Source organism: Pelodiscus sinensis, chromosome 8 (assembly GCF_052426305.1).
Source record: "Pelodiscus sinensis isolate ZL-2025 chromosome 8, ASM5242630v1, whole genome shotgun sequence".
Lineage (NCBI taxonomy): Eukaryota > Metazoa > Chordata > Testudines > Trionychidae > Pelodiscus > Pelodiscus sinensis.
In genome coordinates, this window is record NC_143059.1 from 31,507,509 (window position 1) to 31,523,590 (window position 16,082).

The 16,082-nt window shown below is 44.3% G+C and overlaps 1 protein-coding gene across 1 annotated transcript in view; it reads left to right on the plus strand.

The window, feature by feature from the left end:
• The first annotated feature begins 300 nt into the window (after positions 1 to 300).
• NPFFR1 (neuropeptide FF receptor 1) overlaps positions 301 to 16,082 on the plus strand; it is a 31,560-nt gene continuing 15,778 nt past the window's right edge. Inside the window, exon 1 of the mRNA XM_006122776.5 lies at positions 301 to 683. Within this exon, the coding sequence (XP_006122838.2) occupies positions 446 to 683 (238 nt within the window). The 5' untranslated portion in view covers positions 301 to 445. The remainder of the gene's footprint in view (positions 684 to 16,082) is intronic.

The window sequence follows — 16,082 nt, forward strand, 5'->3', positions numbered from 1 at the left end:
AACATCACCAAACACCTGATGACTGCAGGCAGACAGTGCAGCCACCATACTCTAGTTAGTACTGTATACTATGTCGTGTCTGGCACAAAATAGTTTCCTGGAACCTAGCACCCTATTTACATTCATTCTTATGGGAAAAGTGGATTCACTTAACATTATTTCACTAAGTTGCATTTTCCAAGTACAGCACTAAGCAAGGACTTACTATACTTTCTTATTCAACATTGGCCTTGAAGAAAAGATCTGTAGGTATAACATGAAAATGTAAATTAAAATAAATCATGAAATGGCTTGGAAAAAGTGTGCTGTGAATCAAATAATCCCTTTGTCGAACTGAGCATTCACAAGTTTTTCTACCTTGTTTCTCGCAGGTGATATTTTTCTCCCCTCCAATAGCAGCTCATCATACTCCAGGAATGACAGCAGAAGTCGTGTCTCCAGGGAGATGTACATTTTTTCGTCCTACTATCAGCATTCTTCCCCCATAGCAGCCATGTTCATCCTGGCCTATATCTTCATCTTTCTGATGTGCATGATTGGCAATATGCTGGTCGGTGTCATCGTGCTGAAGAATCGGCAGATGCGGACTGTCACCAACATGTTCATTCTCAACTTGGCTATCAGTGACCTGTTGGTAGGCATCTTCTGTATGCCGACTACCTTAGTGGATAACCTAATCACAGGTGAGCAAGGGAATGAACAGTGACCCAGATCACAAAAGAAGGAAAGAAGTGGCTTAAGACCTATGAGTTCCCAGAGTTGGGAGAACTGGAGAGGGAACCTGTTTGAGATTGCTGAGCTTTCTTTGTCTGAGGCTAAAGTGAGTAAGCCCAGTGGAAAGGGAAATAATGTAGAACAGTGGCACAGCTATTTCCTAGTAAAGGGTTCTCAGATTTCATTGCACCACAACCCTCTTCTGACAACAAAAAATAATACACTACCCCAAGGGTGGGGGACTGAAACCTAAGCCCACCCAAATTCCACTGATGGATGCAGCCCAAAGCCCAAGTTCAAGGGCTTCATCCCTTGGGGGGGAAGGCCTGTAACTTGAGACTTGCCACCCAAGGCTGAAGCTCTCGAGCTTCGGGTTTAGTTTCAGCACTGCGTGGTGGAGCTTTGGCTTCAGCTCCAGACCCCAGCAAGTCTAACGAGAGTCCTGGTAACCCCATTAAAATAGGGTTGCGACCCACTTTGGGGTCCCAAACCAAAGTTTGAGAACCACTGTCCTTAGGGTTGCCAGCTCTCCTGACCAGATGGCCTGGATGCCATTTGCAGCATGATGTATAGACCATCTGGTCTGGGGAAGTTGGCAACCCCAGCTGTCTTGGGCCTTCAGGCAAATTTTTACCCATTGCCACCATTCCACTCTTACAGCAGAATGTCTTGATCTTTGGCCTGGATGTCCCTTTTCTAGGAACTGAGAGAAAAGCAGGGTCTCTGGGTATGTCTATACTGCATTCCTCTTTTGAGAGAGGAATGCAAATGCAGCCGAGAGAAATTGCAAATGAAGCATGGATTTAAATTTCCTGTGCTTCATTTGCATAATCACATCCGTCTGCTATTTCAAGATAAAAAATGCTGTGTAGAGGCGGTTATTTTGAAAGAAACTCCTTCTTTCGAAATAACTGGAGTAAGGGTTATTTCGAAAGAAGGGGTTTCTTTCAAAATAATCACGTCTACACGGCATTTTTTATCTTGAAATACGGTATTTCGAAATAGTGGCCAGGCGCAATTATGCAAATGAAGTGTGGGAAATTCAAATCTGCACTTCATTTGTAATTTCACTTGGTTGCATTTGCATTCCTCTCTCGAAAGAGAAATGCAGTGTAGACATACCCTCTGTGAATAGTATTAAACAAGATCTGGTGGAAATATTGTAAACAAAAGTGAACTTCAATAGAGGCAGAGAGGAACATCTCTGGTTATGATTTGCACATGGACTGTGGTGATTTTGTTTCTTAGGGTGAAGGGACCAGCAACTCTCTAAACTGATATTCTCCCTTGAGTCCCATTGCACAGACTGTATAAATAGCAGCAGAGTAAGAATCCCCAGGCTCTTCCTGCTCATTCCTTGCCAAATCTACATCAGTCCAGTGAAGACATAAACGCCCCAACATCTGAGCACTGTACTGGATACATTCATAAATTGGTCATTGAAGGGTGGCATGTAAAAAACAGCCCAAAGGTCTGTTTTTACAGAGCTGACTCACAATAGCTGCCTGTGCAACTATTTCCACTGCTCCAGCTCACCTGTGTCTCTTCTCTCTTCTCTTCCCGCCATTCCCACACCAAGCTTGCAGCACACTGCTCCTGCACTGTGCTTAGCCTCTCGGTGCAGCTCGCTATATGATAGCTGATTCTTTCATGAAAACTAAAGATTTAAATGGAAAGCCTGGATACCAATTTCAGTACTGCCAGCCCCATGCATTCAAAAGTAATGTCAGGCCCCAAAACATTACAAAATGGGCTTAAAAATCATTCAATTTTTTTTAATTGGGTTATTTTTATTTGCTTTCTAGCTTTTAAGCTTTTGAGTTACATTACAGTCATGTGTTCAAGTTCTTCTCTGTAACCATGAGGACTAGAAACTAATTAAAAAAAAACCCTGAGATGCTCATGTAGTATATAAATCTAGAAGCTGCGGCTTTAATGAAAGCATCAAATAATACAAGACTTGGCAACACTGCAGTGCTTCCTGACATATTAAGTAGGTGAAAGTAAGCAGGTGCACCCTGGTGTGCAGCTCTGGCAAGAGCTGACTGAGCTGCAAGCAAAAGCCAGCAGGGAGCTATTTAAAAAGCTGGCAGGGACTTGAGAAGCAATAGGACAGTACCTGTAAGAAATTGTAAGTTGCTTTCACTGCTGCATATTACTTATATTTCTTTTGAACAATTTGAAGACAGAAGTCCCTTCCCACATTCTACACTTTGACATTAGAGGGAACCAAGCCAGCAATGCAGAAGCTCTGTGCAACATCTGTTTCCTACACAACAAGGCTGAGCTATACCAACTCTTAAAGAGACAAAACAGCTGGAACTTCTAGGGCTGACATCAGTGGCAAAGGTGGGGGGATACTGAGGGGGTTGGAGGGAGGAGTCTGTATTTTCTTTCCTTTGTTTTTTATTTCACAGCTGATCATTTCTGGCTGAATTATATATTGTTAGCTTTTAGGAGCATGGTAAAGTAGGCAACTCTGGTTGGAAAGGATGCCATAAAGATTTATTGAACCCAGAATATCCTAGGCAAGAGTCAGCAGCATTACGCAGTGGAATTTTTAAATGCTATGAAGATCCAATGAGAGATCCAGTTTTTCTCTCTTTGAGTCCCTTTCTTCCCATACTTACTCCAACAGCTCTCAACCACATCCAGAACATGCCAGTTTTTTTCTAATCCCATTATCATTTGCAGATCACTTAACACAAGATGCCTCAGAACAATGCCAGGAGAGTGATGGTGGAGAGAATTTTCCACGAGGGGCCAATAAAACGTCATGTTGGATTTCTTGAAACTGGGGCTTCAGATATTAGTGATTCAGATCCTCTGCTTGGCAGTCTCCCTGCCTTTGGCAGTATTTCCTTTCTCACCCCTCAAAGACTGGAAAGGTTTCCTTGACAATGTAAATGTGTGAAATTATATCAGAACTGGAATAGCGCAGCTGCACAGGTCCAGAAGTTGATGGTGTTTGTCCAGTTTGGAGGGGCAAATAACCAAATAATAGAATAGCAGCCATATTTGGCACCCATTGGTACCCTTGTGGTAATCTTAGCAGAGATCAAAGACTGACTAGGCCTGAAGAAGCAACTCAAAGTCCCTCAGGATTAGGGAGGAGGTACATGGAGGAAATTAGTTGTCACTGTCACTGACATGCAACCTGTTTTGTGAGTAAATACCAGATAACAATCTCCACCTTTTCAGCTACTAAATTCACAGAAACAAAAGGGGGGAAATAGCTGGATTTAATACAAAAGAGAAGCCATCTACTCATGAATTGGCACACTGTAATCATGAGCACCAAGTGCCTTTAAAAAAACAAATACCAGACAGCCTGATTGACAGAACACATTTATTAGCACAGCATTTAATTCCTAAAAGCTGATGTGCTTTCTTTCTCTTTGATCCTTTTTTCTATTGTTGGCTGTAGCCTGCAGTGTAGATTTGACTGGCTGCATTTCTCTGCAGAAAATAGATTTCAGTAGACAGAAGAAAGCAGCAATTTGCTTTTCTTCTCTTCCCCATCATCACAAACATTTCTGAAGGGCAAAATATATGATAAGATATCTGAAATAAGCATGACAGGAGGCTGTGGTGTTTTTAATCTCTCTTGTTACAACAACCCTCTTCCATTGGAGCTCTTATCATGCACCAGTGGGGGAAAAAAAGTATTTGAATTAATTTGAAGAATTTGTTGGTGCTGTTGTTTAATTTTGTGTATTCAAAACTCAGTGCAACCAGCTGTTTTTTCCCTCCATCTACTTAAATATGAGCCTTTCATGCTAGAGTCACTGATTTCATGCTAGAGTCACTGATTAAAAACAGCTTTATATAACTGCATTCTTCTAACCACAAAAAAAAAAATGAGTAGCAAAAAGATCATATCAAATTAATAAGTTACATGCTCTAGCTTTAGTAGAGATGATTTTGTATAGACATTCAACTGTTGGAGTGCAAAATTGTTAGGGAAAGATCAGTCAAACTGGGAGTGTTTGCCCTGGGCTTCCAATTAGAAGAGATGTTGGGAACCCAGCACATAGAAGCAATTAAAGTGAATAAAGAAGATGACCAGCCATGGGATTAGACCATTATCTTAGACCAGTGGTTTTCAAACTTTTTTTTCTCATGATCCAGTTGAAGAAAATTGTTGATGCCTGAGACTCAACATAATTTGACCAGAGTGTGGGTTCCAGGGTAGGCCTGAGGATGAGAGTTCTGGAGTGTAGCTCCAGCTTTGGGGGGCAGGGCAGTCAGGGCTGGGGCAGGAGGGGCTTACTTAGAGCAACTCCTGGTCAGCAAAGCAGTGGTGGGTGCTAAACCAGCTTCTTGCCTGTCCTGGCACTGTAGAACATGCTGTGCCCCAGAAGCAGACAGCAGCAAGTTCCCAGCCAATGGGAGTATGGAGCTAGTACTCAGGGCAGAGGCAGTGTGTGGAGCCCTGTGCACTCCCTTCCCCCTTCCTCCCTGCCCATCTACGAGATGGGCCTGCTGCCAGCCGCTTCTGAGGCAAAGCACAGTCTGCGGTGCCAGGTCAGGCTGGTACTCTGCCTTAGCACCCCCACTGGTCACCTGATCACCTTGCAGCAATGAGACCCAGTACCTGACATTCCACTCCCAGTCCTGGGACACAATGCATAGAATAGTTAAGAACTGGCTAACAGATCTATGAGCCATTAGAGATGACCTTGACAAAGCCCTGACTGGGATGATTTAATTAGAATTGGTACTGCTTTTAACAGGGGGTTAGACTCGATGACCTCCTGAGAGATCTTTCAACCCTATGATTTTATGATCTGTGGTGTATCGAAGTTGACAGGGGTTCTGTGCCATTAGCAGTTAATTTACTGGGTGTAGTAAGCACCTGCTAAATCAAACCCCAGGAGACTGATCTCTGCAGCACTGGATCTCCCAGTAAGTGGAGACAAGTCCTCAGTTTATGAGCATTAGAAGAAAATAAGGTAACAAGTAACAGTCAACATAGTTTTGACAAAAACAAATCATGTCAAATCAACCCATTATTATTCTTTGACAGAGTAACAAGCCTTGTGGATAAGGGGGAAAGCAATAGATGTTGACTTTAGTACAGCTTTTGGAGCTGCCTCATATGACATTCTCATAAACAAACTACAGAAATATAGCCACACTAGCCTACTGTAAGATGGATGTACAACTAGCTGAAAAAATTTTCTTAGACAGTTGGCAGTGGTTCACAACTGAGCTGGAAAGGCATATCAAGTGGAGTCTTGCAGGGATTTGTCCTATGTCTTCTTCTAGTCAACATCTTCATAAATGATTTGGAGAAGAGCATAGAGGATTAACTTAAAATCTGAGGATGAAACTAAACTGGGATGGTTGGAAACACTTTGAATAACAGGATTAAAATTCAAAATGATCTTAACAAACTGGATGAATGGTATGAATTAAATAGAGTGAAATTCTATAAGAACAAATACTATGCATAGAAATGAATAATCAGTTGCATAAATACAAAATGAGAAATGACTGCCTAGGAAGAAGCCTGCAGGTTGGAGTGGAAAACAAATTTAATGAGTCAACAGTGTAATACTCTTACAATAAAAGTGAACATCATTCTGATATGTATTAGTAAGAGTGTTGTAAACAAGAAACAAGTAATTCTTTCACTCTGCTCAAAACTGATAAGGCCTCAACTGGTATATTGTGTCCAGTTCTGGCACCATTCTTTAGGAAAGATGTGGTCAAATTGGACAAAGTCCAGAGAGGAGCAACAAAAATAATTAAAGGTCTAGAAAATATGACCGATAAGGAAAGATAGGAAAAACTGTGTTTGTTTCATCTGGAGAAGAGAAGATTGAGAGAGCACCTAATGATAGTCTTTAAGCATGTTGAAGTCTGTTGTTATAAAGAAAAGGATGATAAATTGTTCCCTTGCAGCAAGGGAAGATTAGGTTAAACATTAGGAAAAGCTTTCTAACTGTGAGGGTAGTTAAGAACTGGAGCAACTGGAGGTTATGGAGTCTCCATCCCTGGATTTTTTAAGAACCAGTTAAGCAAACTCTGGTCAAGGATAGCCTAGATCAGGGGCAGGCAAGATATGACCCACTGGGGCCCTCAAGCACAGAGCAGCCAGCTTCTTTACAGAAGTCCCGCACTGCTTTAAATGGCTGGCTGCTCCCTGTGGCTCTCCGCTCCGGGCGCTAAGGGGAGGGGGAGACTCTGTGTGCTGCCCCTGCCACCTCGCAAAATCACTTAGCTGAGACATTTTGCTGGGGGCAGGAGCAGCATGCAAAACCTTCCTCTACCCCGGCACCTGCAACAGACAGCCACAGGGAGCAGACAGCCATTTTGAGCAGACTGGGGCTGCAGCAGGCAGAGTCTGCTTAGAATCCTGCAAGGCTGCTAGCTGGAAGCTACCTAGGTAAGCACTTCCTGGCCTCTGGCACCCCAGCTCCTCCATATCCTCCACTTCCTGCCCCAGACCATCACCACCTCCTATGCCAAGCCAGCCTCTGTCCCCTCCTCCCCCAGGTCACAACTTCCTCCCAGACTCTGCGCCCCTCTTACACCCCTCCCCAGGCCAGAAACTTCTCCTGAACCCATATCCCTTCCTGAACCCTGCACCTCAAGCTCCTGCCCCAGATCACAACCCCACCCTTCACCCAAACTCCTCCTCAGACCCCACACCCTCTCCTGCATCCCAGTGCCCTATCCCAGCTCCCTCCTTCACCCAAACAGAAGGCTTCACCTTCAGCCAGATCTAGTGCAGAATCTTACTGTTAGTGACAGAAAAAGAAGCAGAAAGAGCCTAGATTGATTTTCAGATCCCAAGTAAATTTTCACAGCTATCAAGGAAAAGAACCATCTGGATTTCATATCATTTTAATAGTACCACTTTTCAGAGTGTACCTGGACCTGAATATTGGAGTTTTTGTGTCTGTGAAAAAATCAGATATTTTCCCCCTAGCTTTCTGTATATTATATAATTTTCTCTATGTCATGTGATGTAATATAGCATAACACAACTCAATGAAACAGTTTAAGAAGTAATTTTTTTCACTCTGCTCAGCACTGATAAGGTTTTGGGTATGCTAGACATGACAATTTAATAATTAACATAAAACACATGTAATAACCTGCTGCAATTCTAGATTGAAACCACAGTTTAATAAAAAGTTCCATAGGTGTTTATAGTTTTTAGTATTAGATTTTCTTTCTTCCTTGTGACTTGGGGTGCCTATACTGCACGGCTATTTTGGGATATCAGAGGTATCCCAAAACAGCTACCCTGCGTTTACACAAGCCACCCGTTCTTTCAAAATATTTTTCAAAATAAGGGGCACATTATTTCAGCATCCTGGTAACCCTCGTTCCATGCAGGTTAAGGGATGTCTAGAAATAGCATGTTATTTCAAAATGTGGTGCAGTGTAGATGCGCCAAATTTCAAAATATGCTATTTCAAAATAGATTCGACATAAGATATGCAATTTGTCTAGCGCAAATTGTGTATCTTATTTTGAGTTTAGGGTGCTGTGTAGATGCACCCTTAGTAATTAGTTCTTTGACTGGACCCTTAGTAATTAGTTCTTAGCCTGGCAGGAAACGTAGGCCCAACCCCAGTTTCTAGCCTTGTAAGCAAATGGAGACTCTCAGTCTAATGTCAGGGTTAGTGTGTACATGTACCACTGCCCCCTCTTAGGTGAAATGTCAGATGTTGTCAAATGTAACTCTCTAGTGGTTATAGACTACAAAGATATAAACCTTGTAATACCTACATAGGGTATGTCTACATTACTGAGAAGATCAAATTAGTGGGTCTAGTGAAGACATGTTAATTCGAATTGAGAGGGGCACTTCGTTAGATGCCAGTGGTCCTGCTTCTACAAGGAGTAAAGGAAACAGAAGGAAGAGTGTTCTCCCTTCAAATTCCTGCAGTGTGGACACTGTCAAAAAGTCAATATAAGGTACTCTGACTTCAGCAATGCAGTTAATGTAGCTGAAGTTGCGTGCCTTAATTCGACCTTATCCTGTAGTGTAGACATAGCCATAGTCAGGGTTTGACAAATAATGTAATTTACTCACCTGTGGCGAGTAGATTACAACCCAGAAGAGCTGGTGGAGAATGCAGAACCACACGGCTGGCAAGCGGAGCTCACCGCCGCTTGGCGAGCCCTGCCCATAGTAAAAAACACAAGTAGTCCTGTAGCACCTTAGTGCATATCTGCACTAGGAAATTATTTCGAAATAACTTATTCTGAAATAATAACTCCCTATATAACTATTTGGAAATTAGCCTATTCCCCAAGGAAAGCAGGAGTAATTATTATGAAATAACCAGCCCCTTATTCCGAAAACATGGCCTTGTGAACGCTTTGCTTATTATTTCAAAATAACTCCCTAGTGTAGACAGGGACTTAGAGACTAACAAAAATATATATGTCTGTACTAGGGAGTTATTTCAGAATAACTCCCCTTATTTCGAAATAGCAAGGCAAGGCCCCATACAGTGAGCCTGTTATTTGAAAATTATTTTGAAATAACGGGCTTGTTATTTCAAAATAATAACCCCTGCTCGTGGTAAGAATAATGCTAATTTCAAAATTGCAGAGGGCTCTCTCAGCTGTACTTATGGCCATTCTGGCCACACACCTGACAACACTAATGCTCCCCGTCTCCTGCAGCCTTTAAAGCTACAGGCAGAAGGGAAAGGGCTTGTGGCACAACACGAGCCCTGCTAGCCTCATGCCACACATCAGCCTGTCTGTGAGCCATGGCAGATACCAGTGCTCCCTCCAAGCCCCCTGCGGCTGCCAGTTCACCTGCAGCCACCTCTGAAGCCCCTGGCCAAGGGCAAAAGAGGGCACTGGCCTGCACTGGTGCAGAGATCCTGAATTTCATTAAGGTCAGGGGTGAGGAGACTGCACCAGAAGGCAAAATGTAGATGTGTATGGCCAGATGGCCACCAGGCTGACCCAGAAGGGGACCAGGAGCGGATGAAAATTAAAGAACTGAGGCAGGCCTACACAAAGGCCAGAAAACAAAGTTCCCACTCTGGGGCAGCACCACAGACCTGTGCTTTTACAATCAGCTGGATGCCATCCTTGGAGGGGGGCAGTCACCTCCCTCCCCCATTGTCAACGCTGGCTAAGACATGCCCATCATCAGCCTCCATGGGGGCAGGCTTGTGGAGGAGGGCAACAACAATGAGGAGGAGGTGGAGCAAGCCAGCTTGGATACCATGCCTACCAGCCAGAAGCTCATCATAAGCCTGGAGCCAGTCCCCTCTCCCAGGATGTCTCCTAGGGCTCAGACGAACCTGGAGAAGGCAGTTCAGATGAGGCCCATCACTTTCCTATACGTACGTGGGGCAGGCAGCAAGGGCCTGCGCACTCCTTGTTCAGCCTTCTCGGCCAGGAGATCGCACAACTGCATGTGGGTGTAAATGGAGCGCCAGTCTGAAGCACTCAGCCCCATGACGTGTTCACACAGGAACCTTGTGCTGCTTCTCACAAGGTTCTTGGAGAGGCCTGCCTTACTCTGGACTTCATGTTGGGACACCTTCCCCCAACAAGCCACCACCTAGGAGGCTCGGGTCATAGAACCACACAGCCATGCCGCACACAGCACAGGCTCATGCCTGCACCCAGGCAACATCTGCTCCCGGTCAAGCACAGCAATGCAGAGGAGACCAATCCCCTGCATGGGAATTTGCCAGGGGGAGGAAGAGAAGGAGACCCCAGAAGCACCTTCTCCAGCAAGCGGCATCTGCCACTCACCCACACTTCCTCCAACACTTTGCCCCCCTGCTCCCTCCAGCAGGCAGGGATAGAAGTTCTCTCTGTGGAACGCTGCCAATGCCGGACCCTGTGTGTGTGGGACACAGAAGGAAGCTGATCCACCCCATCCCACCCCACCCCTGCAGGTTCCTGGCCTGGCTGACACATTCCCATGCCTGCTTATCCCTTGGATGTGGGGGTAGTGAGGCTCCCCTGGGATGTCTGTGCCCCTCCTGGGAAGTGCCTGCTGCCTAGGCAACAGATGGCCTTGCTTGAAGCACATTGCCATCATCTGAACTGAGACCTTTGGTGTCAGCTCTGAGATTAGGGCTGGGCTTCATCAGCCAGGGAAGCAAGGGGCAGGCTGCATTGCCCAGGATGCACATGAACATGGCCACCTCCCCAACCATGATGGTACAGTTGGGGGGAAAAAGTCCTGACATGCATCCTGTGGAAGAAGCTCGAGTTCCTGAATGCACAGGTGTCATGCGCATTCCCTGACCACCCAACATAAATGTCTGTGAACCACCCTTGTGATTCACGAGGGCCTGCAGCACGATGGAAAAGTACCCCTTCCTATTTAAATATTTGGGGGCCAGGATGAGAATGCGGGTGCTGTCAATGGCTCAACCCCACCCTGCAGTTGGGAAAGCCCATGGTGACAGAGCCAGTGATGATGGAGCCGACATGACCCTGGGTGATGATCCTCCACAGCTGGATGGCTCTAATGGCCTTCACCACATATAGAATCACAGAAACATAGAATCACAGTGTTACATGCCCTCAGGAAGTCACCAAGTTCAACCCCCTTCCCAAAGCAGGACCACCCCAACTAAACCATTTCAGCCAGGGCTTTCTGAAGCTGGGACTGAAAAGTTTCTAGGGAGATTCCACCATCTTGCTAGGGAATCCAATCCAGTGCTTCACCACTCTCGTAGTGAAATGGTAAAAGAGCCAAACCTGCATGAGCACAGCCCCCACTGTTGATCTCTCCTCAGTGAACTGGTTCCCGATGGAATGGTAGTTGTCCAGTGTGGCGAGGTTCCAAAGTATGATGGTGACATGCTTCGGGGGTGGGGGGGCGCGATGGCAGGTCTCATCCAGGTGTCCAATCACCGGAGGGCAGGGGCGAGCCATTTGCAGAGCTCCAGGAAGGTGGCCTTCTGCATGCAGAAGTTCTGGAGCCACTGCTAGTTGTCCCACTGCTCCATGACGATACGGTGCCACCAGTTGGAACTGGTCTCCACTGCCAGAAGCGGCATTGCACAGTGTGCAGAGGAGATTGGAAGGGATTGTTGTGCATCATGAGCGCCAGAGCCTGGGTGAAGAGGTTCCCCAATCCAGGCAGGTCATCGTCCTACAGCAACACATGGGCAGTCTGCATGAAGTGTGCCATGAGGAGCATCAGGAGGCCCAAGAGCCTGGCACTGCTTTGCCGCAGCTCTGGCTCCATGATGAGAGTGCTGTGGCATCTACAAGGGCACCCAGAACATGTGGCATGAGTTTACTCTCCCTCGAAGGGGTAATCAGTGGAGAAGAGGAGCGTGAGACGCAGCTGTAAAGAAGAGACCCTTTAAGCATGCCTCAGGAAGCAGCTACAGGAAGTGACTGCTGTCCTGATACCCTTTCTGGAGTGCTTCCAGGGGGATTTAAATGCAGCTCAGGCTCCAATCAGTGTGGACATGCTATTCTGATATAATTCTCTGCTATTTCAATGGTGCCTTGTGGTGTGGACACATTATTTCAAAATAATTATTTTGGGAGTTATTTCAAAATAACTTATTTCGAAATAATTTCCCAGTGTAGACATAGCCTTGGGTACTGCAGGACTACTAATTTTTTTTAAAGTTACAGACTAACATGGCTACCCCTCTGTTACTTACATAGTGGTTATTCATTTATCGAAGAGATAGTTTGCAGCATATAATAGACAACACCATGGTGCAGTAAGCCATAGTAGATAGTTTATGGAAAGACAGGCAGCTATAAAATTGTGCAATAGTCTATGGCTATGTCTAGACTACATAGCTCCATCGATGGAGCCATGTAAAATAGTATATTCAGCATAGTCAAAGAAGCGGGGATTTAAATAATCCCCGCTTCATTAAAATAAAAATGGCCGCCGCGCTGTGCTGACGATCAGCTGATCTGGTACAGCGCGCAAGTGTAGACGTGGCGCGGTCGACAAAGGAATCCTTTGTCAATTGCTCCGGTAAACCTCGTTTCAGAGTGGTTGACAAATCCCCGCTTCTTTGATGATGCTGAATAAACTATTTTACATGGCTCTGTCAACGGAGCCATGTAGTCTAGACGTAGCCTATGATTCCTTTGAGATACCTGTCTTGTATTAGGATGCCAGACACAAAGATGGTGGCTAAGATTTAGTGTGTCTGGCTTAGTCTACGCTGCCGGGTTTTTGCACAAGAAGCCTTTTGCACAATAGTTTTTGTGCAAAAAATACTTGAGCAAAAACGTGTCCAGACTTCAAAGCTCAATGTGCTTTTGTGCAAGAGAGCGTCCACACTGCATGGCCATCAGAGCACCTGTGCTTTTTCCAATAGGGGCTTCTTGTGCAAAAACCCCTCTAGAGCGTCCACATCTGACTTTTTGTGCAAGATCTGTAGCACAAAAAGGAGTTATTCTTCATGGGGAGAGGAATAATTCTACTGGCAAAAGCCCTCTGTTCTGCTGATTTACTTGCACAAAAATGTGCTTGAGGTGTGGATGCTCCACCAGTTTTTGCGCAAAAAAAGGCTGGTTTTGCGCAAAAACCTTGTAGTGTAGACATAGCCTCTGAGTAGGATTAAAAACAGAGAGAATGCTGATTGATTCATCTGGGCTTTTTCCTAATGCTGGGCAGCTTTGTCAGTGGGGAAAGGACATTAAAATTCCCCCTCTCTTTTGGTCACTCTGTATTGGATATTGAGGTTTTTTTCTTTATTCTGTGTATTACCACAATATTTAGGAGCTCCAGTCATGCACCAGGACCCCTTTGTTCTAGGCACTCTACAAATATAAAAATAAGACTGTTTCTTTCCCAAAGTGCTTATAAGCTAAATGTAAGACAAGAGAGAGCAGACGGACAGGGGAGTAGAAGTAAGCCTTGAGACTACTGGCCAGCATGATAGGCAGTGGTTCCATTGGCCCAACCCAGATCAAGTCACCAAAGGAGAGTTTTAAGGAGGGACTTGAAGGAGGCTAACCTGGTAGCGTGATGGATGATTAAGGGGAGCTCTTTTCATGCATGAAGGGCAGGATGAGGAAAAGCACAGAGTGGTTGTTTGAAAATGTAACTAGCAGGCAATGAAGGCCGGCATCATTGGCCAATCCAAGGCAGAAATTTACATCTTTCATGGCGAAAGGAAGCTAGGAATAAATTGGGAAGGGCATGAAAAGTGAAGACAAGCTGCTTATATGTGATGTGATAGAAAAGGGGAGCCAGTAAAGGGAAGCAAAGTGAGATATGACATGCTCAAATTGACAGGCTAGGAAAATAATGTTTGAAGCTGCATTCTAAATGGATATGAGTGGCACATGATTGCACTTGTCAAGCCTAGAGAAAAGGCCATTGCAATAATTTAGATGCAAAATTATAAGATCCTGGACAAGACTTTTATCTGTGTGGGTGCATAGGAAAGATGGTGACTTAGAGATCTTATGCAGATAGAATCAGGTAAACTTTAGACTGGCTGTGATGTAAAGACCTAGACAGATTTACATGTCAAAAATGATGTCCATATTGGAGGCAGGATGGATGGTTGTCCCTAGTGATTGAGAAAAGAAGAAAGGAGAGCTGGGGTGGGGGGAATCTTAAGCGCTCTGTTTTAGCCATATTGAGCTTGAACAGAGGACTAAACATCCACAAGGAAAAGTCAGAGAGACAGGCTGAGAGTTTAGTTTTGACAAAAAAAGAAAGGTATGGAATAGAAAGGCTGATCTGTGAATTATCAGCATAAAGCTATTATTGCATATTTGTTTGTGGATGCAATTATACAGAGATAAGGTGAAGAGGGAGAAGAGAAAGGAGCCAAATACAGAGCCCTAAGGAATGCCCAGAGAAAGTTGGGGTGGGGAACAGGTGAGGCTGATTCCCTATTGGACACACAGAAGGAATCATTAGGAAGAGTACCTGGAGAAAGCAGAGTCATGGATACCAAGGGAGGACAAGATTCCAAGAAAAAGAACATGCATAACTGTATCAAAGGCAGATGACAAGTTGAGGAGGATGAGGATCGAGTATTGCTTCTGAGGTTTGGCTAAGATCACTAGAGATGTTTTTAAGAACTGTTTCAGTGGAGTGCAAGGGTCAGACGCTGGATCGGAGAAGGTCTAGGATAGAATTTGAGAAGAGGAACTTTGATAGCATTTGTATACATACTGCATAGTCCCTTGATTTAGAGATGGAAGGGAGATAGGGATTTTAGGATTATTTTATTTTGTTTATCAATTTAGAAATTGTGGTCTATAAAGAGCATGGCTCAAATGCATCCAACTTCATTGAAGTCAATGGAGTTGCACCTGAGATTAATTTGGTCTTGTGTCTTCATAAACTTCCTTTTTCACTATTATAGAAATGATATTTTCTTCATAAGGCTTCATTTTCAGTGTGTAACATTTTAGATAAATATTAGGCTAAACCTTCTCTCAACCTAAATTGTCACAGTGGCTGGATTATTTTTCACAGTGTGAAAGGAACAGAGCAATTACATTATTCATGGTGATTAATAGAATTTGTTAAAGCCTACTCATGATGCAACACACATAAACAGCGTACGATCTAAGAGGTTATGGTTTATTATAGCTTCTCTGCCTCAAATAATTCCCACATCCTACTGCACCTAGTCCAGTAATAATGCTCTTCTATTTCCAAATACAATGCAAAAGAGTCACTGCCCCATATAAAATGAAAACACATGATAGTGGCTTAATAAGTAATTTGTTTTGTTCCATCTAACCCAAAAATTAAGAGGATATGCACTATAGAAAAGTTAGAATGCACAGCCTATCTATGGCAGACTTCAGATTGTAAATGGAAATGCATTTTATGTTTTTCTGCAAACATCAGATGCATTAATCAATATAAGACCCAGCAGAGTATGTTGTTATGATAAGTTGTTTAGTAGCATGTCAGATATGCTTAAGTGAGCAATAACTTCACTTAGGGCCATTGGGATAGAGTTTGCATTGTAATACAGAACTAGCTTTCTAGTCCTGAAATGCAGCAAACAATGAAACAAGACTGGATAGTTTATTTTGCTAATATAATCTTGTTCCTCCCAAACCTTTTCCACAAGCTATCCCACCGGGGGATCAATGCAAATCAGTGCTATGTTGAAGGCGGAAATTAACACTTTTTCTTCTGTTCATGAAAGTTTTGAGGGTGGCTTCTTGTTTCATTCTTTCTTCACATCCCCGGCGCATGTGATGGGACATGCCCGGGCCCCAAGGCTTCAAGCTCTCATAAAGTGCCAGAAGCCTAATGCCCTGTGGGGAGCCCCACAAAGCCTGCCTCAGGCACCTCGGAGAAGCCCACCTGTCCGAGGTGTGTAAGATCTGCAGGGGCTTTAAGCCACATACCAGGTGGGAATGAGAGTCCTGCTTGAAGATCATCCTCATTG